This window comes from Prorops nasuta, unplaced genomic scaffold, assembly GCF_024137725.1.
Source record: "Prorops nasuta isolate Cenicafe-Biocafe unplaced genomic scaffold, Cenicafe_Pnas_1.2 PNAS00004, whole genome shotgun sequence".
Lineage (NCBI taxonomy): Eukaryota > Metazoa > Arthropoda > Insecta > Hymenoptera > Bethylidae > Prorops > Prorops nasuta.
This window is the reverse complement of record NW_027116801.1, coordinates 2,714,476-2,740,365: the sequence shown is the minus strand read 5'-3', so window position 1 is coordinate 2,740,365 and position 25,890 is coordinate 2,714,476. Positions and strand designations below refer to the sequence as shown.

The 25,890-nt window shown below is 37.0% G+C and overlaps 4 protein-coding genes across 10 annotated transcripts in view; 1 reads left to right on the top strand and 3 right to left on the bottom strand.

The window, feature by feature from the left end:
- RhoBTB (Rho-related BTB domain containing) overlaps window positions 1–6,669 on the bottom strand; it is a 15,602-nt gene extending 8,933 nt beyond the window's left edge. For 2 of the 5 annotated variants that reach the window (XM_066725598.1, XM_066725599.1), the window contains exon 1: window positions 6,346–6,668. The gene's annotated coding sequence lies outside the window, so the exon portion shown is untranslated. Of the gene's footprint in view, window positions 1–1,778; window positions 2,894–4,373; window positions 4,554–6,345 lie in introns of those variants that run through there. The other 3 variants (XM_066725595.1, XM_066725596.1, XM_066725597.1) reach the window with 3 other exon arrangements.
- On the top strand, window positions 4,803–25,890 carry LOC136772568 (venom allergen 3 homolog). The gene is made up of 6 exons (XM_066725632.1): window positions 4,803–4,841; window positions 24,946–24,997; window positions 25,079–25,249; window positions 25,321–25,402; window positions 25,462–25,594; window positions 25,677–25,890. The coding sequence occupies exons 2-6, from the start codon at window positions 24,983–24,985 to the stop codon at window positions 25,873–25,875; spliced, it is 600 nt and encodes a 199-aa protein (XP_066581729.1). The 5' UTR covers window positions 4,803–4,841; window positions 24,946–24,982; the 3' UTR covers window positions 25,876–25,890.
- On the bottom strand, window positions 9,329–14,180 carry LOC136772558 (alpha-tocopherol transfer protein-like). 3 transcript variants are annotated; one of them, XM_066725617.1, is made up of 8 exons: window positions 13,912–14,180; window positions 11,467–11,607; window positions 11,225–11,384; window positions 10,642–10,822; window positions 10,377–10,562; window positions 10,202–10,307; window positions 9,958–10,133; window positions 9,329–9,879 (listed from the first exon to the last, which is right to left on the bottom strand). In XM_066725617.1, exons 2-7 carry the CDS (start codon window positions 11,603–11,605, stop codon window positions 9,973–9,975), a joined length of 933 nt encoding a protein of 310 aa, XP_066581714.1. In that variant the 5' UTR covers window positions 11,606–11,607; window positions 13,912–14,180; the 3' UTR covers window positions 9,329–9,879; window positions 9,958–9,972. The 3 variants fall into 3 exon arrangements, with proteins under 3 accessions (XP_066581714.1, XP_066581715.1, XP_066581713.1); XM_066725618.1 differs by having other exon boundaries at window positions 9,329–9,876; XM_066725616.1 differs by having other exon boundaries at window positions 9,329–10,133.
- LOC136773120 (uncharacterized) lies at window positions 20,488–21,491 on the bottom strand. The gene is made up of 4 exons (XM_066726550.1): window positions 21,455–21,491; window positions 21,068–21,381; window positions 20,627–20,936; window positions 20,488–20,516 (listed from the first exon to the last, which is right to left on the bottom strand). Exons 1-4 carry the CDS (start codon window positions 21,489–21,491, stop codon window positions 20,488–20,490), a joined length of 690 nt encoding a protein of 229 aa, XP_066582647.1.

Below are 25,890 nucleotides of genomic sequence, written 5' to 3'. Positions count from 1 at the left end.
TTATCGACATGTTTTTCACGAGATTACGAATGTAACTCCCAAGTATCAACATTAAATCTTTAGTTTTAGTTGCAATTGATTCGAATTTTCCTAACATTAAACGCTTACTCAACCTTCCTAGAGGGATTTACATATATCGTTTTGTGTCCCATCAATGCATGTTTAACACATTCACCTCTGAGGGTATCACCGATAATTCTTATTTAGGAAATTCAATTGGAAGTTACGAGACTGTAATTCCTAGGATTCAAAACTCAACCTACAGTTAACGTTATAATTGATTCTAACTTTTTATCAACATCAATCATTACCCCGTGGAAAGACTTAAATATATACATATTGCATGCTAATGGATTAGCACATTTTTAAGGGTAGAGGCTCTTTGAGAAGAAGAGAAGGATTTTTATAAATTACAACTTATTTTTATATTTCAACTTAAAGTTACGAAGGTGATTCTCATGACTCAATGTTAAACCTTTGGTTTCAGATAGTTTATTCGACTTTTTGTAACATCACCTGCTAACTCGTCGAAAGACCTGACAACGACAACCATCCTTCCAGAAGGAGAGATCAAATTTAAAACTATAGCCCATTTTTAACTTTCAATTCGAGGTTACAACAATTGAACGATGGTAGTTCACAATACAGTCTTCAACATTCAAATTCTTTCACTTTATTTACTAAATACCCAGTCTGTGTGCTAAAAATTAAAAAAGTACTAAAGCGTGTTACATGAAATATAAATCCCCAAAGTTCTATTATTAAGCAACTTTATAAATTTATAAAATTCAATTCGCAGTGAAATGTTTATTGGTTAATGCAATTGCGAGATAAATTTCGAAAAATATGACGGACTTGCGCAGAAACCGCGAGCGCAGAATCTGATTAAAGATATTGGAGCGATAGTTCAGCTTGAATTTTTCCTCCATCAAAGACTGCATCCTATAACGAAGTGTCGAAGGAAATCGATTGCCATATAAAGCTACGTTGTTCAAGAACATAACTTTGCCAATAAAACTACCTATAATAAAACTTTGTTTATAAAACCAGAAAAATAACGATAAATAATTGATAATAATTTAAATAAATTAGATCAAAATTTCGCACAACAATAATTAATTGAGATTATCACAATAGAAATTTTTTTACAGAAAAAATGACGAATGTAATGTCTCGTGGAATTCGACAGAAAACTTGAACTGTACGTGTCTTGTCCATTTAAAGCGGATAGAACGATATGTACACGTGGCTTTATACACTTGCTTTTATCCCAATGTCACTTTGTTCGAGTGTTAACAGACAAATTGGCGTGTTTCTTGCTTACTAGAACCAATGATATTTTTCTTGGTAATCGTAAAATCGATCGAGTATTTTCTAAATGGTAATTTGCTGAAATAAAAAAAAAAATAAATAAAAAATAAAAACTTGCATAAATTTCAGGATTTTAATATTTTATAGTGGAGCTTCCGTCCCAACGTATTCTCGAATCAATGGCCTAAATAGGTAGAAGTGACGCGGCAATAATTGTGCTCCACTTGTAAACAAGAGTATATTGAAGCCGTAGACAAAATATGCTACCTAAGACAGTCTGCAAAAACAGTTAAGAAATTTTTCGTTTCTCGTTGATAGATATTTTTGAATTTAGTTAATTAACCATGATTAATTTTATTCGTAATTTCGTTCGCGTAAGATGCAGAAATAATATAGTGCAATATAAGCTAGTAAACAAGAATATGTAGAAGTCTTAGAAAAATTATTTTATAGAAACAGTTTCTTACATTTTTCTACCAGATATCAGTCATTTCCTTTAATTAATCACGATTAATTTTCTTCATAATTTCTTCTACGAATTGACAAAGATTCGTAAACTGTGGAATCAGATGGACGTGGAAAAAGGAGGAAAAGGTTTGGAAGAAAATAAGCTGTAGTTATACTAAAAGAAATTGCAATTTGAAAATTTCATGGGATTTTTTACAAGTTTTTTACACTCTTCTGGTGATTCTTAATTTTTTCAGCAAATTCTTGCTTATTCTATATTCCAATTCAATGATGGATTTTGGTTCTTCAAAGAACGATAAGTTTTGTGGAACTGGGTACCATTAACCTCGAGCTCGGACCTGCATCATACCAGGGACACTCATACTAGTTACAGGCAGTGTTCTATTACATAAGTTGAGTGAGTGAGTGAGAGAGAGAGAGAGAGAGAGAGAGAGAGAGAGAGAGAGAGAGGTGAGAAGAATAATCATAGAACACACGCGATGACTATACATCTATGTAGCAAAGAATGAGATCAGTGGCTTTTCACCAGGACCCAAATCAATAAAAATTTCAAAAAGCAAAAATTAAAATCTGAAAAATACTTGCAGAACATGAAGGTACCACCCATTAATTTCCAAGAAATACGATGGAGAATGACGCAAGTATCTTGCTAATAAAATACATAAACCAAAAAACTACAATCATAATCTGTACAAAACAAGGTCAATGACCTTTCACTATAACCTAAATCCAAAATAAAAATTCTAAAATTTAGTTCTAAAAAGAACGATGCAACAAGATAGAAGATGTTTTCTATTCAGATACAAAATATTGATAAAAAATAGAAAACTGTAATCAGAACTGAAACGGAGTATACTTATGGATAATCGTCGTTGAAGCCCTAAAATTCTCGAGCTACTTTTAGGATTTACGAGGGTATTTCGAAAAATTTACCGGAGGTGGTGAATGGAATGGTGGAGAGGGTTGGATTTTGTTGCAATGAATGAGGACTCTGTGGGACAAAGTACGTTGCCATTGGGTGTACTTTTCGTGGAGAGGAATCGCCAGAGATTTCTGGCGCACATTTGCGGGAATCATTGAGAGAATTCACGTGGGTTGGTAGTTTATCTGTTGCGCACTGACGAAAAACAGGTACGACACGGCACGACACGACAGAATCACACTGAGTGACCGAGTAGTGAGTACTGAATAATCGAGCGGTTTAGCAACGCAGTGAAGACGGGTCGATGCACAAGGGTCACGCGTATCCATTGCAACGCACCAATCGACACGAGGAGCCCGATACCATTCTCATTTTTTATGCAGCTTTTATACAATTATTTAGAAATAAATAGATTTTTTATGGTATAACAATTAAATAAAAAATAACATGATAAAACTGCTCCATTTATTACAAGTAACGTACTTCCTTGTTTCGAACCTGCTTCGCGTGAAATTTGTCGAAAATTATTGATAAAGAAAGAATTTTTATTTTATAATAATTTAGATAAATAGAAAAATGCTGAAATTGTATCTTCTTTCACGAATTTGTGTTTCTGTTGTTTGCTTATACATTGATTATACTACTTGTGGAAAATCATTAACGATGACAAATTTTTATAATTAATGTATATAATTTAAATAAACGCTATAAATGCTTTCATTGCACTTATTAGTACGAGTGCTACGTATGTATGTGTGTGTGTGTATGTACCTAGTGTTAAACACTGGTCAGGTCAAGATCCTAAGCCACACCTACTCTCGCAATTAAATACGCAGTGCGACACGTTCTCGTATCTTCCTTTCGTTCGCAGAAACACTTTTCTTTCAATATTTTCTGTATCTCGTTATTTTATTAAGGTTGTAGTTTACGATCCTATTAATTAACTGTTCTCGCACAATTCCGAGGATTCGTTTATGGACAAAATTGCTTTGTTTCTTGGTTTTTTTAAGAGCTTTCAATTTCATTCATTTCGACGACTTGATAGGTCAAGGGGCAATTGCTCCCCCCCCCCCCCCTTCACCCTCGACACAATACACCTTTCCATCGCCATTCATTTGATTGTCTCAATGAACTTTATCAGTTTACTATACCTCACACAGAATAGGTGCAATGATAAATTAGCTAAAGATCCACCAAATTCTAATAAAGTTTGGAGGAGAAAGTTTAAACGCGAGACTAATTTCTTTCTCCCTTGTAGCCTTTTCTCATTAAGCTAGTCAAGCTGTGCGATACAATATCGATGAAGTTTGATATCGACGTTGCGGTTTATCGAGAAAGTTAATCTAAATTACTTGTTCTAAAAAGCTTGAAAACAAAAAATTAACAGATACACGCGAGCTATTTTTTTTCCAATTATAAACAAATATTTCTTAAATACACAATAATAAAATTTGAGCAATCTATCTTTGATCCTTCTTTAGAAACAAATTGTTTTTTTTTAATTGAAAAGCAAACATTAAAATTATGCACGAGCTCATACTGTGTTTCTTTGCAATTTAATTTATCATCCCTTAATCATTGCAATGGTACACAAAATTTTTTCTTTCGTTACGTTCTAAGCTACTGTTCTTTGAATACACAAAAAGAAAATAAAAATCATACACAAGCCCACCTTTATCCTTGTCACGAAACTGGAGAGTGATCGGTGCACAAGGTTTTATAAATTGGAGGGAATATACACGATCTCCCGGAAAATGGAGTTCTTTGTCATGTAGGAGAGCACGTGTCTCGAGTTGAGGTTTCAGTTGCGGTATGATTTTGGTGCTTTCGATGCGTGTAGTTACTCCGAGAGTGTTTGGTGCTGGACTGTGGTGGTCTCAGGAGTAAATAATGCTACAGCTGATTAGCTACGAACGAAAGAATTGAAGAGGGAGAGAGATGGGAAGGTGGGGTGGGGCGGGACAAAGAAGAATTGAAGAAAGGTGGAGGGCGGGGAGGGGGGGGGGGGGTTGAGAGGAATTGCAACAGACGGCTGATCACGTACGACTCTGAAATCGACTCAATGACAGCTGGAACTGGAGGCCCGGCTATTCGTTCAACGTTCGCCAAAAGGAGAGGGAAATTGGAGGGAGAATCTGAGGTGAGTTACAGCTCGAGACTCTGAAATTAAATGTTACCCCAGACACACTGACAAAAACTCTCTCTGGTTTATTGGAAAATTCGGACTATACTTATTTCTATATAATGTAATTTTGTAGATAAGTTTGGTAAAAATCATTGATTCAGGAGGGGGCGAACAAAAAATTGGGGATAACGCGAGATATATAGTTGATAAAATGGCTTTCAGTAGAATCGACTTAATTCGGGGTGAAATTGAAGGCTCGAACGTTGGTTCAACATCCGACAAAAGGGGAGGAGGAGTCTGGAGAGAATTGTGTCTGGAGACTCGGAAACCCTGGGCACTGACAAAAACTCTTTCGTCTCATCGAGAAACCCGTAGAATCAGTTTTTTTACAGAAATCTGTATCAATCTAATTTCGTAGATAATCTGGAAGGGTCAATTCAATAAAGAATTTCTAGTTTGGTAGAACCGAGTCATATGCAAGAAAACACAAAGAAATCTCGAGTAGTGCAACTATATTAATTCTCAGACAAAATAACAATGTTGATTGATTTAACTCAAAAGATCAAACTTGTGAATTATAAGATAACTTTTATTGTTAGATAAACACAGCAGTGTTTATAAAAATAATACATATATTATTTAGATGATATTCCAGAAATAAAAGTATCATCCATAGAAATAAGTAGAGAGACGTGTACTGAAATGGAAGCAGATTTTGGTACACTTGCACCGGGAAAGAGAATGGCGGAAGGTTTGGGAGGGGAGGGGACGGAGTAGGGGAAAGTTAGAGGAGTGGGGTAGGATGGGTGATATCGTAAGGGTTAGAGGGAATATAAAAGGGGGCTGTAACGGGATGAAAATGGAGACGGCGCAATGGCTGAAGGGGGATAAAAGGAGAGTAGGGTTTAGGGGTCGTTGGGGACTGTCGGTGGTTGAAAGGGGATGAGACGAAAAAAAGTGGTTCTGGGATGCCTGGCGAATTGAACGGCACTGAATGAACTTACTGTGACCCCGCAGAGAGAGAGAGAGAGAGAGAGAGAGAGATCTACCTCCGCTACCTCGTTCTTCCCCTAACCATCCCTCCTCACCCACCACCCCCTTCCCACCCCTTCCACCCATCGATGCCATTGCCACCAAACGTCCGGCGCTACGATCATTTCTGCCTCGTCCCCTCACCTTATCTCGACGACTACTCCCCACAGCACAGACTCTCGTAAGCCGAAATTTCTCCTCTCTGCAATTCCATCCCTCTTTTCTCCTCTTAGTTACAAAATCAACCCTTATACGATTTCTCTCGCAAATTGGATTTTCACAAATAAACCTCGGACTTTATTAGAATTCTTCTCTTCCAATAGGATGGTGTCCTATCGTTGAGCATTTTCATTTAAAGAGACTCTTGTAGATTAATATATACATTGCAAAAAATGTACCAGGTGTGATTTTGGACGTCGAGCAAGGATGCTGCGAGTGTTTGGGGAGGGGGTAAGGTGGGGTTGGTAGGTAAAAAAGAGTGACGTACCAATGCGTATGGGCAGCGACCAATCCAGGCATGGCATACAAACTTCATTCGCGCTCTCTTCAATCGAACCAAGCACCGAGTTGATTCATCGAGTTCTCTCACTATCAATCCGCACTGCACTCTACGACGAAGGAGGTCTCAGGCTCGATCGTTTCGATCGAGCACCGGCTTCGATCTGGATCAAGCGCTTCTCGATCTTTTATTATTTTCTTACCGCAGTGACTCTGTTATTTCGATCAGGGGATTCCCCGCTGGTGACAGCTTCCACGGAGCGGCACCGGTGACCGGCTCACTCGCGTCGAGACTCACCGGTTCGAATAACACTCGAGCACCGTCGCGTTCGCGTCCTTTGCCGCCGCGAGGCACGCGCATGTCGCCCTCTCGCCTCTGACGTCACTGCCCGAAAAATCAATCCACCCTGCACCGACTCGCGAACACCCTTTTCCCTGTCTCGCACGCTCGCTTCGCCAAAACCACCCATCGAGCTCGTACCCCTCCGCTAACGATTCTCAGAATCGTCATCAATGTTTATCTTCATTTTTGTCGAACGAGAGACACAAAATTTTCTAAATGGAATCATGGTGAATGTGACCGAGGTTTTTCTTTATTTACAGTATTTTCTTGTTGGTATTTTAAGCAATGATCTTCCTTGGAATTTTCAGAGTAACGAAACAAACTTATGGCTCGGGATGCAATTGTTCTTTATTGGTTTAATTAATTGCTACTTTTTGATCGCATCGTTTGCTCGATTCGTCCAAACGCCTTTTCAGCTCGCATTTCGAAGATTCTGCGAATCGTCGTTACAATTTCAGCTTTTTCGAATAATGTTTTTTTCGATCTTATCTTTTTGACTGCTTCGCTCGGTCGTTTCTACAAAACCACTCACGCTCGCATCTCGTCATTGATAATGATTCCACGAATCGTCGTCAATGTTTATTCTTGTTTTTTCTAAAAAAATGGAAAACTGCAACATAAATTTCTAACGATTTTTTTTTATAAACAATACTATATCGATAAACAGGCATTTTCTCTTTAATTTTATCGAACTAATGAATCGAACTTGTGACACAGGATGCAACGATTCCAAACCGATTAATCAATTGCCTGCATCATCATGGCCATCGCGCGTGCGCATAGTTTAATTGTCTTTTGCAATACAACTCTCGCGTTCGCCAGAGTCGCTGCTATTAAAACGAGTTCTACCTGACCGTTTGTGATACATAGATCCATAAAAGCAATGAGAAAAACAATAGTTTCATTAACGTCATTCAACCACGTGATCAAATCGTAAATTTTACGACGTAAGCTTTAACTATCCGATATGAGACTAGAAATTTATTGAATCGAAAGATTTATTCTTCGCACGTTCGAAAATTTGTTACGCAATGATTAAATTTATTGGACGAACCAATCGAGACATCGACGAGTTCCATTTTATGGGATCGATTGGATCGTAAGAGTGCATTCGAACGAAGTTTTACCTCTGGGCAATTAAAAAATTTACTGGGGAAACATAATTGCTAATAAAATGGAAAAGCTACTTCCTCTTGGTGTTACGATCTAGCAGATGTGAGAAATTAACTCGAATCGGTATGGTTTGCCACTGAAAATGTCCCAAATCAGGCACGTAAGAAATCGTTTCTTTTGCACAATACTTCTTTGGGTGTAGAAAAAAGAGATTTTGAAAAAATGGTATGGAACATTTTGATATCTTTAATAGTTACAGAGATAAAGGTTTTTTCATTTCAATAATTGTTTGAGGCAGATCCTGTGTATACAGGGTGCAACAAAAAAGAATCTGTATTGATATATATGAATTTTTTAGATCTGCACCTGGTGGTCATAAACTACTCAAATTCTGTTATGTTATTTGCATGATCTTACAGCATAGTAATAGCTGAATTTCAACTACTGTAATATGGAAAAAAAGTTATAATTTTGAAAAGTTTGCAATTCAATATCTACTGGACTGATTTTAATAAGAATCGAACTGTTGTAATCAAACGAATTTAAGAAACAATATTATTTCAGAAACTGCAGATTATATTATTCAATATACAAAACATTTGAATCATGACTATATTTATTAAGTTTTTGTCACTCGTTATAATATTAATAATTTTCAAAAATCATTGATTCCGATTTGATCCATATATTTTCTAGTTTCGTTTATCATCCCTGATGCGATCAGCTTCCATACTTTATTTTTCTACTCGAAGCGTGCGTATTAACGTGGAGAAAAAAATATACGCGCGAAAAACGTCAATTTTTATTGGTCGATTAGCCAAAGCTGTTACGAGAAAAGACAAATTTTGCCAAGGTCTCGCTAATAAAATTACTGCTGTATTGGTGTTGATTTAAGCATAATAATAACGGTCATAGAAGTGAACTAGTCAACTCAATAGTATTACGATCTGCACGCATGCATTTATGATGAATATATATGTGTCATAATGCAGATAGTACGTCACACTGTACTTCATATTCTAATTGGACGAGCCTATATAGTTAATAGAATTTTCTAATCAAACGTCCTTCAACTTTGTTAATTTTAGCAGAAAATTTATTTCAGAAAAATTGCTAGATAAATTAATGCAGCAATTTATTCCTCTCGAAGCGAGTTACGAAGTGGCTAAGAATTAATTATCGAGATTAATTGTTAATAGCCAGTCGAGTACGTACGGCATAATTGTTAATAGAGATAAATCCGTGATAATAAAGCGAGGAGTGTTGAAGTCTCGGATGCTGTGCTGCGAACATTCGCTCGGCCACCATTAGCTTATCAAGTTAGTTAAAGGAGTACAAAAGAAGGTGGCTCGACCATACGCGATTGCTACAAATAACAACCGAGTAAATAGGAATTGTATTCTATCCGGACCACCGCCTCAATTCAAGTGGATAAAAATACAGCTGCTATTATTACTGCAAATGCTCTATTAATAAAATTACACTCGTTGAACAGTCTAAAAATACACTCCTTGTCTCCTTTCTCTTTTATTCATTTTCATTCGTACAACTTGGATGACGATAGAAAATTTACATAAATGTTTAAAAATATCTTAAGACTAAAAGTTTAATTCTATAATAATGTTGTAACGCAGTGCTTAAGAATAGTAAATAATACAATTTCAAAGATCTAAGTTAAAAGTACTTTGATCCCTTTATAAAGATATAAAAAAGATTATTTTAATACGTATATATCGAACAATGAAATATTTTGTACAGTGGATTTCGCCAAGGCGAATCTTCTTAAGGCCTAAAATACTACCGGAGATCTTTCTTACAAAGCTTGAAAATATTATAAATTAGTCAAGTGTTGTGTGGCTTAGCATGGTACGTGGCGCAATCTTTCGGAGAGCAGAGTGAATCTTGATTTTCCTCGACTGGATACAGTTCTCTCTACTGGTGGAATTATTGACTTTTCAGCGGTTTCCCTCGAAACGAAAACAATCTGTCATGGAATTAAATCGTTGCCATATTTCTCTTCCTCGTTACACGATTGGCACGAAAGTTTGATTATTTGGTGGTGTGCTGCTGTCAAGCAAGTGCATTTTTCCTCGAGATAAAATAAAATGCAGAGGATTTGTTTGTTATTGGAAATGGAGTAGGTACCTGCAGGATTCTTCCTTAGTCGATATTCAGTTTTCTGAACGAACCCTGTAAACCATCGAGATCCTTCAGAAGAGCAGTTTTCATTTCCGGAATTCTCGCATTTTCGTTGCTTCTGCTCATTTTCTCTTCCCTCAGGAACCAATCCCTATTCTTCTCCAACTTCTTCTTCCAAGATTCTGCAAAGCAATAAATTCGTTACTCTCGATAGATTTCCAGTTTCCTTACCAAATATTCGAACATCGACCATTAAGCTCAGCGAAGGATCCAGCTTTTCCACCATACTCAAAGGGTAAAATGTCCCTTTCGATGTAAGGGTGCAGGTCTTCGCCACCCCCCGTGTGAATTCGAAACTGAAATATTTGTAAAGCGTGATGGTAGGGTGTAATTAATTATGGGAAGATGCCATTAGATTTAATTACCTTTTGGATTAATTTCTCCTTCAAGAGAGGGTAGAAAATGTTGAGGACACTTCCTATAAATGCTGGGGCATTTAAATAATGGACCCTCGTTAGACGCAGAGGCATGCTATCTTGAACTGCCAGCATTGCCTTTCTAACTAGCGTCTGTGTTGGACTACATTTGGCGAAATGTGCAGCTGTAAACCCCTGGTCGTATCGTGCAATAAATTTTCCTGTTAAACTTCATCTTGTGCTAATTAAAATTTTATCAAACAGTATCAAGCACCTTTAAATCCAGAATCATGATGTTGGACAAACAAGGCTCCTCCAGAATTCTCATATCCAAAACCATTAAAATCCGCCTAGTAATGCTTTTCAAACAAAAGTTCTCTATAGAGGTGTCTTTCAGCCTCAAAATGGTAACTCGATGTCCTTCCTTGGTGAGTGACGGTAGTACAAAGTAATCTCTGAATCAAGTATAAGAAATAATAATAATAATATTAATGAATAATTAACCAAAGCTGTTAAATCGTAAAGAACGTTTATTATTCCAGTTAAATTTGTTTACAATTTTGCTATGAATGGAATCATCGAAGAAATGAAGATAACATTTTTAGAGCTTTAAGATATTTTACTATAGATATATATTTTAAATTATCTAGACGTTTTTTTTATAAAGATGAATCTAATGTAATTTTTAGTTCATTTTTGGAAATACTAATTGATAAAATATTTAGAAATATGAGTCAATTTTTACTGGTGGGAATTGGATAGACTGGATTACCTCGTATAACGTGACACGAAATTTTCGTTAGATAATTTCATGAATTATCATTTTAAGTTTGTTAAATTTGCTACACGCTACTTACATGGATTTGAAGCATTTCTGAATATCGTTAGCCAGTGGATCTCTGACAGCAAAAAATTCTGGCAAAGCTGTTCTAACGCTGAAGTATCTTTCCAAAATTTGTTTGCACCTTTCTACACTGTTCTTGCAACCAAAAAGGAACTTCAATAATCTAGCGTCATCTGAAATGTTCGTTTAAAACGTTATCGACGAGAAAATAATTTCAGGGGAATATCGCTTGTTAATTGGATAATTTGTAGTGACCCATGTGATCGGGTAAATGGGGTTGCTTGGACAACCACTCCCGTATAGCCTGAATGTCTCTTCTTCTCATTTCCGGTTCTGGCGGAAGTTCCGCGTCTATGAATTTTTGCTGCTCCACGGTTGGCGGTAGCAAGGTCATTGCTATATTTAAAAGAGTAAACAAAAAATGAAAATTATAACACTAAGAGAATTTCAAGAGAAAAAAATAATAAGGTGAGCGTGTTTTTGTAATTTGTATGAAAAGTCAATGGCATAATATAAATCACGGTAGTCCGATTAGGAATAGATAGTTCAGCAATGGGAGAAATCGGGTCGCGAAAGACACTCTAAAATCGTGATTGGAATTTGTAATTTTGTCGTTTCAGAGTCTGGACCCAAGGATCGAATACCGAACGACTTTTCGTTTTGAGAAAACAAATGGAGTCTTTTTGTGTGGACGGTTTCGGCTTTTTCGTATCGTGAACACGTAGTTTTTGGACCACCCAAACTCCCGTACTACGTGTGAAAGGAACTTTTTTTCCCCATTTTTCTCCCCGAACGTGCATCCCGTTTCTCTAGGCCCAGTCGAGTGAAGATAATTGAAAAATATTTCTCTTCGAATTTTTTAACCACGGGACAAGAATAATTAAACAACGTATGAACCGTATACGCGAACCTATATATGATAATGCAAAGAATTGGGTGAAAGTAAGTTATTTGCTTGACCAAATCGTGAAGCGAATTTAGGTATTATCACGAGCGCATCACGTTTTTACATGGAATAATAATTGCGTATATAGAAATGAGCAGAGAATATAAATGAGGAGTATTGAAAGATTATATCTAATTACGAAATTGTTTATTTTGTTAAATACTTCAATTAATCCAGCATTTGCAATCAAGTATATTAAGAAAAAATTAAAGGAATCTTGATAAATTTTTCAATGTATTAAAATCAGAACGTTGAATACTATATATATATAACATACTCTCATAGTTGTAAATGTTTCTCATCTTATCAGTAGTTACTAAATTAATTTGTAAAATTTCTTTGGACATCAATTTCAAATTAATAGGAATTTCATTAGCATTAAATGTGTTTTTATCGTGTTAGTGACAGGTTTGCGGTACGGTGGTAAATTACAGGTAATTTGTGTAAAAGTGGTCGTTTCAAGGGAAGCTCGGTCGATTATTCAGGTCGTATCAATCCAAGTAGTCTATTGTCTACGATAATGATAGTTCTCGCAAGTTTCCCAAAAGTATGATTAGTCACGGCGAAATAATTCTCGGTTGGCAAAGGTGCGAGAGAGATAGGAAAAGGTGAAACAGGTTTAGCTTGAGAAACACGCAAAATGTGGCAACATGCGCGATTGTAGACACGTTGACGACCAACGACACGTTAGCGCTGGGATGCGACGAATGTTGTGGCTGCGAGGATCGCGAGTCGTGCGAATCTTTATTTTGCAAAATTCGCAAGAATAGAGAAAAATCTTGATAGGAATTTTAATCTTGACTGTAATTTCCATTATAAATATTACTCGAGCAAATTGGCTTGGAATTTTAAATCATCCCAGAGGGTGGCCCGTAAAAATTAATTTTCATACGTGGTGCGTATTAAAGTACACACCCTGTATATAATTTTAAAGTCACGCTTACTGAGTCATACTATGTCTATTTAGCAACGTAGGCAAATTTATTGTTTTTTTTTCTTGTTTGTGTTACAAAAATAAAATCGAGGTAGTGGCACATTCCACCGATTTACAAACCTAAACGCGCGTGCATGTGCGTACACCACAGAAATGCACTCACGCTTGGAAATTGAGTGCGCAATTGGCGGTCGAAAAAAAGACGAACATTCGCAGGGCAACTTTCTACTATGGACAAGAAAACGTTAAATTTAACAGGAAAACCGATCGACGCATGCTTGTGGTATTAGCTTTTAGAAACAACAGTACAAGACGCAGGGTGACCTATATGGAAAATTAAACTATTCGATTAGAATGATTGAAAAATTGTTACAATCTTTGCACAATAATTTTTCGTCTTTCGAATATCAAGATTTTTTTATTTTTCTTACAAAATTCAATGGACAAACGATCGATGTACTATTTTACTATTAGCTATCAGAGAGAGCGATGTAAACGAGTGTTTGTGTGTTTAAACATTTTCAAGGCAGCAATTTCGCGTAATCGTGGATTATCCGACTTTTGTAACTGGTTTTTTATGTTAATCGCATTACAAACGCGATTTATTTACCCGCTAGAAACCAGGTAGTTAATCACGTTAGAATTCCACCTTGCGAATCGTTAAAGCGATAAACGCAACGAAAAGTGCGGTGAGAAGCAAATCGCTCTATAATCTATTAATTATAAAAATCGAATTATCCACATGAGTAATACTTCGCAATAATCACCCTTAGCTTATAAATTAAAATAGAAATTACGTAAAAAAAGAACATCTACTCACTGCTTCGTGAACTTTTGAAAACAATCCTACAAAAATCTCAGACTTTGTATCGTACAAAAGAGGGGGGGGGGGGATAAAGAAACCCCCTCGAAGTTTTCAGTAGAAAATCAACAAAAGAGTACAAACGAATAAAAACCTCGTAAAAAATGTTGTTTAAAAATTTAAAAATCGACACTAATTACACCAGTAGATATCGAAGACAGAAATTGATGAAATAAAAACAAAGTTTACTGCAATCATGTGTCAAGCATAGCTCGAATGAGACAAGACTAGACTGACTGCGGGAATGATTCGTTTCGTATCGAACGTAGCTGCCCCCCACTTCGAAATCTCCTGCAACTTAACACACTGAACAGAGTCAACTTGGCTTACCGATATGTGCCCCACTCGTGTGAAATTACAAGAACCACGTTACGAAGCTGAAAAGAGCAAGATCCAACTCCTGTGTAAAATAACCAACACACGTTCCACTGTACAAGACTAATTTACCTTTTCAACGTACTTTGGCCAAATTCTTATACGAGTGCACGAACGAATACCTCATGGGCAGCCTGCAGGAGCCCATTTAGATCGGAAAGCGTGTACTCGCACACGTGCACCGATTTATATAAACGAACGAAGGCACCAATACAGAGACGACCGACGACCGGGCGAACCCACCGGATACCTGCACTTTCCACACCTTTATACACTTTTACTTTCTTTCGCAATTTCTTCCAAACGATCCCGTTAAGACGACATCACGCATCGGCGAATGTATCGAGGAATCGACACCTATATATCAAAAATCTTCATTCACGAGAGAGACCGTTGCGTCCTCATACGTGCCTATAATTAATTCCTAATTTATATTTGCATACGCACTGAGATGTCGAAGACAGATTAACAAGTCTGGTTTTTTGGCAAGGATAAGTTCCTTTTTTTCGAGATATTTCGACGGTTTCGCAAATGTATCGACGAGATTGTCCAGTGAATTAGTATATAGCATTGAACGCACTGTCCACAGTAAAATCGCTGCGGATTCGTGATCTCGTTGCCCTTCGCTTTCACGGACGTCTGTGTGTCTCAGGTTCCTTCTTTCTCGGTTTCGAGCAACGACCTTGCGTTGATATATATATATATATATATTTTGCTCGGTCACTTGGGTGTAAATTAATAAGGAGCCAAAGTGCTGCCTCCGTTACTTTTCTCGAAATGAGTCCCCCGCATGCTGGCAGTACAAAGCGAGAGGAGAAATTTGTTTTATTGCCAAATGCTAATCAACTGGAACGCGTTAGAAGCAGCAAAAAATGTTATAAGCTGATGAGGTTTTTTGCTCGATGAAAAAAGTTCTTAAAACTTTCATCCGCTCGATGCTTCGTATATCGCGATTTATTATAGGCTGGTGGTTTTTGTGCCAAAGGCTTGAGTAATACTCGCGTTGTTATTGGTCAATATCTGGTGGAATTATTAACTATAGTTATCTCACACGTGTTTCAACTTTTTTTTCTTTAGATTCTATATGATTTGTGGTGGTGGATAGATTCTGACAGCGATGAATAATAACTTGTACAGTACATTTTCTTTTGGTCGCGTTGTAAATTTTAGCCTACTGTATATATATATATATATGGGTATTGCGGTGTAAAAGACTTTTAGCAAAAGAGAAAAGTGCAGCAGAAATTTCCATTCCCTTGAATCGAGTATTGCACCTTTCGAGCGACCTTAAGAAACTCGCATTGAAACTTCAAGGGAAACTTTTTATTGGCCCAAATTTATTATTATTAACCACGAGATCCAATTTCACTTATTTCCCATAAAATTTCTTATTTTCACATTACAACAGGAATTTTGTTATCACATCGCGTTAATTTATCAACGATTCGTACAGTCTATCGAGTTTCATTCCTCGTCACAATTTTTTTTCAGCCCCCACAGATTCTTGGGCCTGATTTTCCTTGCCTGATAAATCCTTTCTTGTGATGATATTTTTAATGGCTAGTCTTGACAAATCGGAGTCGTCTTCTTTGATTTGCGTAATTCGTTGAATCGTTTGGAACTCCATAACGATCGGTGAATTAGCATCTCGAGGCGTTTGGCAAGCTTCCGTGAGTGTAGTTTTGGATTCGTCTGTGGCCACTTCTTGTCTTGAATAAAAAATATAATTGAGCCAATTTTTAATTATTATTAAAGAGAAGAAATTTTATCTCCTGCAATACTTTGATCTGGGTCTCCTCTCTCTAGCCACATTTTCTCTAATGGAAGCTGTCTTGACACTCATCGACGTGTCAAACTGTTCATTTGTGCTGGAGGAAGAATTATCGCTTCTGGAACGTTTCAAATTTGGAATTTTTTTATTCCTCGGACGCTTAGCTCGACTCTTTCCCAAGAAGCAACACTCGTGGGTTTTGTACTGCCACCTTATTGGTTGAGAAACAAATCGAATTTACAAAAGTACTCTTAGCCAAATACAAACACAATTTCTTAATTACACACGAAACTCACCATAATGCACACGTGGTCATCGTAGAACTCAACATAAAAAAACAATTTAACACGGTTAGCACCACTAATGGCTCAATTATCATAATGCCGGTAATTTATAATTGATTGAAAATTACGTATGACATGGCGAAGAAAATTTCGCAACGGTAATTACCGAGTAATTTAATGACATTATTGGGCTAATTGATATTACCACATGATGATTTTCAAATAGGAAATCACGGATCGCTAATTGATAGCCAAATTGACGTATGTTATAAACAAAAGAATATTCGTATAAACATAACCAGCCTAGAAAATAGCTCTATTCGTATTACTCGCACTTTCTACACTTTTGATTAAAAGTGTAAACTTCTTGTGAAATAACATAAATTTTAAAGAAAAACTGCAGAATGTGCGAGCAACGCTCAAAAATCCTAAAAGAATTTCGCAAGTGTCAGGACTAAGCGGTTGGTCAGGATGGGGCTAATTTGCTCGTATCCTTATTGTGCGGGGATTCCGCAGGTGACAGCAAGCGGAAGATACAAATAGAGACGGAAAATCAGGCCAGGGGGACTTTAGCCATTTAGCTTCCGTTCGAGTGGCAATCTGCAGGGGGAGATAAAAAGGAACCGGAAACAGATTACCATAGCTGTCGACGGGAAGAAAATCCCTCAGGACTGGAATAAAATAAACCTCCCCTGGCCAGGGGGAGCCAGTACAAAGCCGCAGCAGAGAAACCGCACCGAGACTCTTCGTGCTGTGCGACCGCTGACGTAATAATATTATAGCATCACTCGAGAGGACTCGTCGACTTTTTCGGTTGCGGTTTCGATGTGGTAGATTCGGTGATTCACCCCAGGCTCATCAATGCCTCCTGTCAATGCCAGCCTGGACCACCCCTGGAGATCCTCGCATGTGCTCCATCCACCACCTGTGGAGAACCAAAACTGCTGATTTATTTATTTCCACCCAGCACCATTGTCGAACCTCAATATTATTAATGATGACGATATGCTGATTCATAAACAAATATTGTTACAGAACTGCCTTCCTCTTGTTACACCTAACAAACCAACGGAATGTTTTCTCCAAAACTTTTTTTCTTTTATGCTCAAAGTATTTCACATCAGTCGTCGAATAAACAATTTTTCTGATTTGTTGTGAATGTTTTTCAATAAATGTATATATAGATACTTGTGAAGATTATTTATACACGTTTTGAGAATGTGAGGATTTTAATTTTGAAATTTGTTAGATGAATATCGTATTCTATTTTTCATGCAGGTTTTAATCAATGATTTTTAAGGCATTATTTTGAGCAATTTTTTAATTTGATTAATAATATAGTATTGATAGCAAAGATTTCAGGATTTTTTTTTGTATATCTCTTCTGTCATTTCGTGAGAATCGTTTTTTGTTTGACTATTTTACAATAGTATCGGAAGAAATTACTTTGCAGTTTCTAGGCTGATAAGAGATATATATAGTCGAATGATAAAATTGACAATTTTTGACAGGTCGTGGGATTATGTCTTGGAGTTGTTGTCTCGGCCAAAGAAATCGTAGCAGCTCGTCTCTGGGTCACGCTTGTCGCGCCATTGAGTAGTGTCGACCGCAGCTTTTCAGTATTTTTATATGGACCCATACCACCCACTGAAGGAATCATACGTGTCACGCTATTTTCCTGCCATCGTGACTCAAGAGCGTGTCCACTCTTCTCGCCTAATTTATTGGTTTGCCCATTGTTAATCGTGGAAGACCACACAATACGAGCGACACCTTTATGAACTCCCACGCCATTCACGATTACCACCTATATAACTTCCTCGTCTTCTTATTCTTCGTCTACATCTTTTTCTCTATCGTCCTTACATTCGATGCAATAATCTTTATGTGCTATCTCGATGCGAGTCTTGCTTTCAAAAATCTTGCGGATTCCAGTCAAGTGTGAGAAAAATTGTGGAATTCTTTATTTTCTTGGTATTGTTACCAGAGGTGTATATATATTTTTCACTTAAGATTGAGAAAAATCTGGTAGCAATATTTAACTTTAAATTTATTCTTTTTTGAGTATGGTTAAGGGTTGAAGTAGTCACATCTATCAATTCTTGAATGTTATTTACAAAAATCATATATAGGCTCCTCATCTTCTCATTATTCATCTACATCTTTGTCACTATCGTCCTTATATTCGACGCAAGTCTTGGTTTCAAAAATATCAAGGATTTCAGTCAAGTGTGTTAGAGATGTAGTGACATACTTCATTTTCCAAGTAATATTTTTACCAAAGATCTATAGGTTTCCCATTTGACTCGTCGTACCAACAGAATAGGGGAAAAGCTTGTAGCAACATGGATATTTGGTCCCTTCTAAATGCACCACGTAGCAAGGGTTGAGTCTCACCTGTTAATTTGACCAGGTGCGAAATTTTCATTCATACCTTTCTGTAAATTTGCCTACTACTAGCCAATACCTCGAACGACCCTTGTAATTGACCATGAAGAATAATGATTGCAGCACAAAATTCTCTGGAGAAAGCCATTGTCAACACCAATTTGTCAACATTTCTGCCAGTGAATATTTTGCACTTTGATTTATGTCACTAGAAAGCCTAAATCGATGTGCAAACTTTCGTTCACAGTATTTAACACCTGGATGGTACCAGCAGGTCTATGTAACCTGATAAGGGGTACTGCGTTGTACCATATTTGTTCAAGTGCTTGCCAAAATACGTAATCACATATCATAGACTATTTTTTAATGCGAAGAAAGTGTGATACAGCGTAAGAAATTAGTTAAAACTTGTATGTGTTATTATTATACGATTAGAAACAATGACCAGAAAAATATCATTATGAAATGATCGGTTTGTAATTGAGCAATCACTGAGCATATCATTGCTACCAGTTAAGAAATATAGAACTCGATGTAATTTAGCGTGAAAGTTGCTGAAAAGATATAGGATTGTATATACAGATATAATGAAAGGAAAGCTATATGTCTGTGCACATTAACACAACGAAAATTTAATAAGAACACGTGTCTATAAATACGTTTATGAAAAATAAGCTTGAAACTTAAAAAAATGAATGTACAATGCTGATAACATACACGTGCAAAACTACACATTCTCGATTCATTATCAGGTTAATATGCAGAGTATCTGTCAATTACATCAGTATAAGTGAGAATTCTCAAAAACAAGTATATCCAAAGAGTCATCTTCGTCATTAGTCCAGATAACCGAGTTTCTTTAAAGGATTTGGCGTACCCATTCAAAATACTTAAATTCATTCATAAATTTAACTGTATTCGATGCTAAATATTTAATCAAGTGTTCTCTAAAACATCTAATGACTTACACGCATAATTTCGTGATTAAAAAAAATCTTAATTTATACACACCATGTTTACCACTTGTGTGTATGTATAGATGAGGAAAAACAATGGCAAAAGATCCAAGATTCATCAGGAATCATCGGTTCGAGGGTTAGGAAATATAGAGCTCGCTGTAATTCAGCGTGAAAGTAGGTGAAAAGATGGGAGTTTGACAGAAATGACCGGACGGTACGTGTAATTACAACAGTATAGGTGTGTGTGTGAGAGAGAGAGAGAGAGAGAGAATTGTGAATGGTTGGCCAAACTAGAGAGTCGGCTTCATCAATCGTCGTGATCATCGAGTTTCTTTCAAGGATTCGATTCACGAAAGGTGCATCCATTCAAAGTAGCCAAGTTCATTCAGAATTCTTCGTGGTATGCGTCGGCGTTTTCATCTATGCCTGGAACGAATCGATTGTTCACGGACTGCCGAATACTTGCAGCAAATTTTACTATGAACGACCATCGTCTGGCTAATTCATGGAGTTTTCCATAGCTTTCACGCCCATTCTCGGTACTCGCTTCTATTTCATTGAAGAGGAATTCTTAATGAGGATATACGTTCTATCCTACTCACAATTTACCTTTGCAAACAACAAGATAAAATATTTTATAGGTTTCTCCCTGCGAGGTTTATCCAAGATTGTCAAAGGACTCAGTCTTGGTATCATGATTTTGTCATAAACACTTGGCAAATTTATTATTTAATTAAACGATACGAGAAGACTTTTCTTACTTTTTTACTATTTTTATATCCAACCCTGCAAAGATTATACAACAGTCATTGCAGATTCTTTACAAAAATGTCCATAACGTACAAAACTCCTTTTCCAAATTCAATGACAAATTCGGCAGCAGTGGCAAACCGTACGACTCGAGGATCTCTTTCTTTTAGCTTTTTTGCAGACTCTGGCTTTGATCCTTCGAGGTTTATCCACGAATTCTGGGGGAGGTGGTGGAGGGGTGGGTGGTCTCGGTGTGATAACTTCCAATTCGATCTTCTTCTCTTTCTCTTCAGGGGCCTCTGCCTTCTTCCTGATTTTCAAAAAGTAAATTTCGCGATCGTTCTCTATCAAATGATCCGTATAGACTTCCTGAGCCGACTCGTCGGTTGCTGTAGGATAAACCGTCACTGCTCTGCATTCATTGCAGGATTTCTCCCTATCTTCGCAAAATCCAATCTGAAGAGATAAGGAAACTATTCGAATCATTCGAAATTATTAACTTGGGAATTTCACGTATTTTCAGGTCTAATTAGAATGTCACTAATCACTAGATAAAAACATCAAGTATGTGCAACCCAATTACTCACCCTGTAACCAAAATTGTGTGAGTTTTCAGCAATTTTGGTCAATCCTGATTTAGATACCGTTTTTAACAAGATTTGATCGTTATCGACAGTCTTGATTATTTTTGGCCCTTGGGTTTTCGATGCTCCTTTTATCTCCACGCAATCGCAAGGTGGGTACCACTCATCGTTCCTCTTCTTCTTATTTTTCTCTTTTTGCATACGTATTATTAATTGGTTACCTATAACCTCGGCTCCGATCTGCCGGAAATACTTTTCTGGTGGTTTCCTCGGTTTCGGTGGAGGACATTCCGAGGGATTTAACGCACATCCGCAAGCTGCAAAGATTTGTATAAAAAATTATAAAATTACCATCTATTTTTTCAAGGAAGATAAACATCCAAATTTTACCTGCTATTACATCAGTCCTATTTTGTAGATAATCCATATTACGAATCGATCATTTACTTGTTAATAATTGAAAATAGTAAAAACATTGCAATTTTTAATTATAAAAACTAAGAATTTTTTTTCATTCCCCTCCCATCATTAGCAAGATTAACCTAACGATATCTCGAGAATAAAACTCGCGCGAGTGTACAATCGATTCGTGCGATTACAAGTGAGAAGCTTCGCAATGTTGATCCACGAGTCCAACCAAGAAGTGCACCATGAACTAGTCCAAAAATTTTACAAACAAATAGTATAAAATTATAAAAACAAAAATATCAAAATAATATAAGAAAATTAAAATGATTATAGCAACTCGCAATTGTGGTTGTCCGATCGTACCTAAGAGGAATTCTAGCCACGAGGACGAGGGTCAACAGTTGAATTTTTCCAAATTAGAAAAGTTTATCGAGAAATTTAATTCAAATTGCGTTTGTAACGCAGCTGATCGAGATGTTTCGGTATTGAAATCCATTCATCCTGGTGCACCGATTGCCTGCGATGCGTCTTGTCCTAGCGGGAATGAAATTAAATTGGCCGATGATTGCTCTTGCGAGGATAATCTTGGCAAAAATTTGTCCGAAATAGCGAGCAACGGTCTTCCCTATAAAGAGGTCGAGGCTGTGATAAACGATCATAGGATCGTCGTGAGAACACAATCCGAGCTAAGACCGAAGGATACGGAGTTCTTTCCACCCTGCGACTGCCCGACGAATCCGGAAGCCCAGAGAAGATTGCAGCGTCCATTTCTATCAAGCTTCCGGGACGATTCGGGTGCTGGGATGAAAACTTGTGCCGATGCTTGTCGAGAAGTGACTGTGGTACCACTCTCGGATAAACCAGAGACAAATGCTTCGGGAGCTAGATGTCCCAGAGCTATAGACTGCGAGGACAATCCCAATGTGTATATTTTAAGAATTAAAAAAACTAGTAAAAGTGGCGAAGAGAAGGACAATTTAGACCTGGAGTTCAAGACGGCTCAACCTTGGACCGAAGAGATGATAAAAAAATACGAGTTGTTGGCCAATCCACCGAAGGTGCACTCTGATTTTATTTGCCAGCCTAAGAAGAATATGGAGAGTAGACAGTGTAATATTCCACTGTTTCACTTGATCAAATCCATGCCGATGGAGGAACAATGTTTCGCGAGAAAGAAACGTAAAATTTTGTGGTGCGAGCCCATATGCTGCTTGTAAAATTTAGAAAATTTTGCACAAGTGTGTGGAGTTTAAAAAGAAAGGTCGAATCATGGTACGAGCTTGTGTTTCTCTTATACGAGGATGAAGCTAAACTGTACATTTTTTATTTAAATTTTAGTACAATTTTGCTTTGAACCAGCTACGTGAGAAGAATATACAAATTTTTGAATAATATATATATATATATAATTTTGTTGAATCTTTAATTTATATAATAAACGTTGAACCTTGTAATGGAAGTATTGCTGCTTTGGATAAACGTACACTTATGTATACAAATATAATAAAAGTATGTATTGTTATATTTTATTAACGATGGTTACCGAATTCTTATTACGCGATTTAAAACTGACTGGAATTAATTGAGATTTAATTTTTTCGGTGGGGATGGAACAAATTTCTCGATTCGTTCCAGATCAGTAAGATTCTTAAAGGTGGTGTAACAGATCGAAAGGTCCGGGGACACTACGGGTGTCGAACGCGCCCCTATTTTGGGCGGAGTAGCTTCTTATACTTGTCCCAGAAACCACCGAGCCTGAACAAACTCCTGTAACCTATCTCAAGTGGAGTTATCAGAATTTTCTCATAAGAAGCAAATTCATTGACGGATAGAAGTTGAGGAAATTGCAAAAAGTCAATTGTTTTATGTTTCAATCGGAATTCTTAAATAAAGATTACATTTAATTGGCACGGTATTTTTTCCATTATGACAAAAATTCTCAAAACTTATTCTAATGGATAGAATAGAATTTTAACAGAAATGTATAGAAAGATAGCTTCGATAAATCTTGTAATTTTAAACTCGAGTGGAATGATGAAAATAATTAAACGATTGATGAACTCATTAATGAATCAAAGTATAATTGGCAAAATTGCAAAAAAATCGATCATATTAATTAAAATGGAAAAAGTGTGAAAAGTTGTAAAATTGACCGGATCCCTTTGATGATCGTAAGGTCGATTTAGCATGGTGTTTTTTTATTGGTGAGAAAGAATCTCGAAGCTCGTTCTGGTGAATAGAGTAGAATTTCAGCAGAACTGGATAGGACGTAGAAATAAGGTCGTGAAGAATATCTTGGAGATTCTCACGAGTCAGAATCAGGTGTTTCCTTGAATGGACCTCTTAGGTGCATTGATTCTTGTCGAGCGCGTTCTAGAAAGCCACCCGCCCACCGAGGGTCCATTTCTTGAGGTCAAAAAGCCCCTACAATGGGGGAAGGGGAGGAAACGATTTCTCAGCAAAGTGCACAAGCCAAAAAATCCGACCTGTCAAGCCCTCGCTGACCTACAAAACTTTTCATTTCATTATGTTGCATAATGATCGAAAAAAATTCAATTTCTCTTGTGTAATCCTTGAATGCGCTAGAATTTATATTTCTTAGCTAACCCCCCATCCTATTTCACAGGCTACCACCTTCCTCTTTCATGTAACATTTATTTACATTGGCTGAACTTTAACAAAAAATGATCGACACCTGTGTTTCCTTACGGTTTTATCAATGACTCTAAGCGTCAAATAATATTTCTTTATTCAAAGTAGGCTGTTTGTTCAACAATTTATTTTTCGCGCACCTGAACCAATGAGAAAAATGAAGCTAACAAATTTGTTACCTTCGTCCATAAGCATAATATGTTCTCCAGTATATATAGTTCGTTCAATTCGATATTTTCCTATGGAACGATTAATCATAGCATGGCTGATCAATCGAAAGCAAATTTGTTCAGTTTATGTTATTGTTCTCTCGGAGTATTGTTTAAACAATAATTCTGACGAATAAAATAAACTCGATGGTATTGTTCGAATGGATCGTCGTTCAACAAACGAGAATAGCTTGATGAATGACAGTGCAATTTCTCGTGATCTTTCCAATGGATTTGGAAGAGTATCAGCCAAGTTCTGCTGACACCTCGATTATTCTCATCGAGTGTTTTGCTCTATTCGATTGAAGCACATCCGCACGCAGTATTTGCCAAGCTGAACAGACTGGGTAAACGTAGAAGCAACACCAAAATACGTAGATACAGCACAAGGCACTCATTAATATCATCTTGACATATTACACTATTGAATTATTACATTATTGAATTTACTGATAAGAGAAGTAGTATAAAACAATCGACTGGTCCCATAGAGTCACATACGGACTGTCAGTGTCAGAAGATAACGCGAAAACGACCAGCCATGGCAAATCTCTTAGCATTCACTGCCATCTTGGTGGCTTTAGTTGGTCTCTCAGCTGCTGATTATTGCAGAGTGGATACCTGTCGACAAAAGGGTGCCCAACATACCATGTGTTTGTTCAAAGTAAATTATAAAACCTGCATATATAGCATACTATTCATGATTAAGAAATGTCATCGTGATTATGAAATTGTTCAATTTTAGTCCTCAGCCCCAGCACGTACGTGCAACCAGGTAATCGAGGTAGGTCTGTCCCAAAAAGAGATTGAAGAAATCGTCCACAAGCACAACCACCTCAGAGCCAAAGTTGCCCTTGGAAAGGAACAACGAGGACTGCCAGGACCCCAACCTAGGGCTACCAATATGAAAAAATTGGTAAAGTTAGTTTAATTAATTTTTAAAATAGAAATTACTCGATTATTAAATTATTCTCGATAAAATTTCAGAAATGGGACAACGAATTGGCAGCTATTGCTCAAAGATGGGCCAATCAATGTAAATTCCAGCACGATCTTTGCAGGGACACTCGTAAGTTGAAAAAAAAGTAATAATTAAAATACGTTATTAATTATTAACTTTTTTTCTAGCAAGCGAAAGAGTAGGACAGAATCTTGCAATTGCTTCATCTACAGCACAGACGTTTAAACCTGTGCAACATCTTATTCAGGGTTGGTACGACGAAGTACAATACTTCAACGCTAGGGATGTAGATCAATTCAAGTGAGTAGTTTGTGAAAAGGGATTAATACAGAGGTGGGAGCAAGACTATTCGAAGAATTTATGAAAAACTGAATAAATTTAGGTCTGGAAACGCTCAGCTGTCGAATGGTGAAGTGAAGATGGTTGGACACTACACTCAACTCGTCTGGGGTGACTCTGATCGTATTGGATGCGGTGCTATCAAATATAAGGATGCCCAAGGCTGGTACAGTTTCTATCTCGCCTGTAACTACGCTTCTGCTGGAAACTTCCTTGGATCTCCCGTATACGATCGCGCTTAAATGTTGATTATTTAT

What these genes read in the sequence shown, in the direction of transcription:
- LOC136772558 (XM_066725616.1), bottom strand. Translation starts at nt 11,605, where the DNA reads ATGACCTTGCTACCGCCAACCGTGGAGCAGCAAAAATTCATAGACGCG. An exon ending in TCATGATTCTGGATTTAAAG is followed by an intron (nt 10,563 to 10,641) that starts GTGCTTGATACT and finishes CGATACGACCAG; the next exon opens with GGGTTTACAGCTGCACATTT. An exon ending in ATCCTTCGCTGAGCTTAATG is followed by an intron (nt 10,134 to 10,201) that starts GTCGATGTTCGA and finishes ATTGCTTTGCAG; the next exon opens with AATCTTGGAAGAAGAAGTTG.
- LOC136772568 (XM_066725632.1), top strand. An exon ending in CTACCAATATGAAAAAATTG is followed by an intron (nt 25,250 to 25,320) that starts GTAAAGTTAGTT and finishes ATAAAATTTCAG; the next exon opens with AAATGGGACAACGAATTGGC. An exon ending in CGATCTTTGCAGGGACACTC is followed by an intron (nt 25,403 to 25,461) that starts GTAAGTTGAAAA and finishes CTTTTTTTCTAG; the next exon opens with CAAGCGAAAGAGTAGGACAG.
- LOC136773120 (XM_066726550.1), bottom strand. Translation starts at nt 21,491, where the DNA reads ATGGATTATCTACAAAATAGGACTGATGTAATAGCAG. An exon ending in TAGGACTGATGTAATAGCAG is followed by an intron (nt 21,382 to 21,454) that starts GTAAAATTTGGA and finishes AAATCTTTGCAG; the next exon opens with CTTGCGGATGTGCGTTAAAT. An exon ending in AAGAAAGAGATCCTCGAGTC is followed by an intron (nt 20,517 to 20,626) that starts GTACGGTTTGCC and finishes TAATCTTTGCAG; the next exon opens with GGTTGGATATAAAAATAGTA.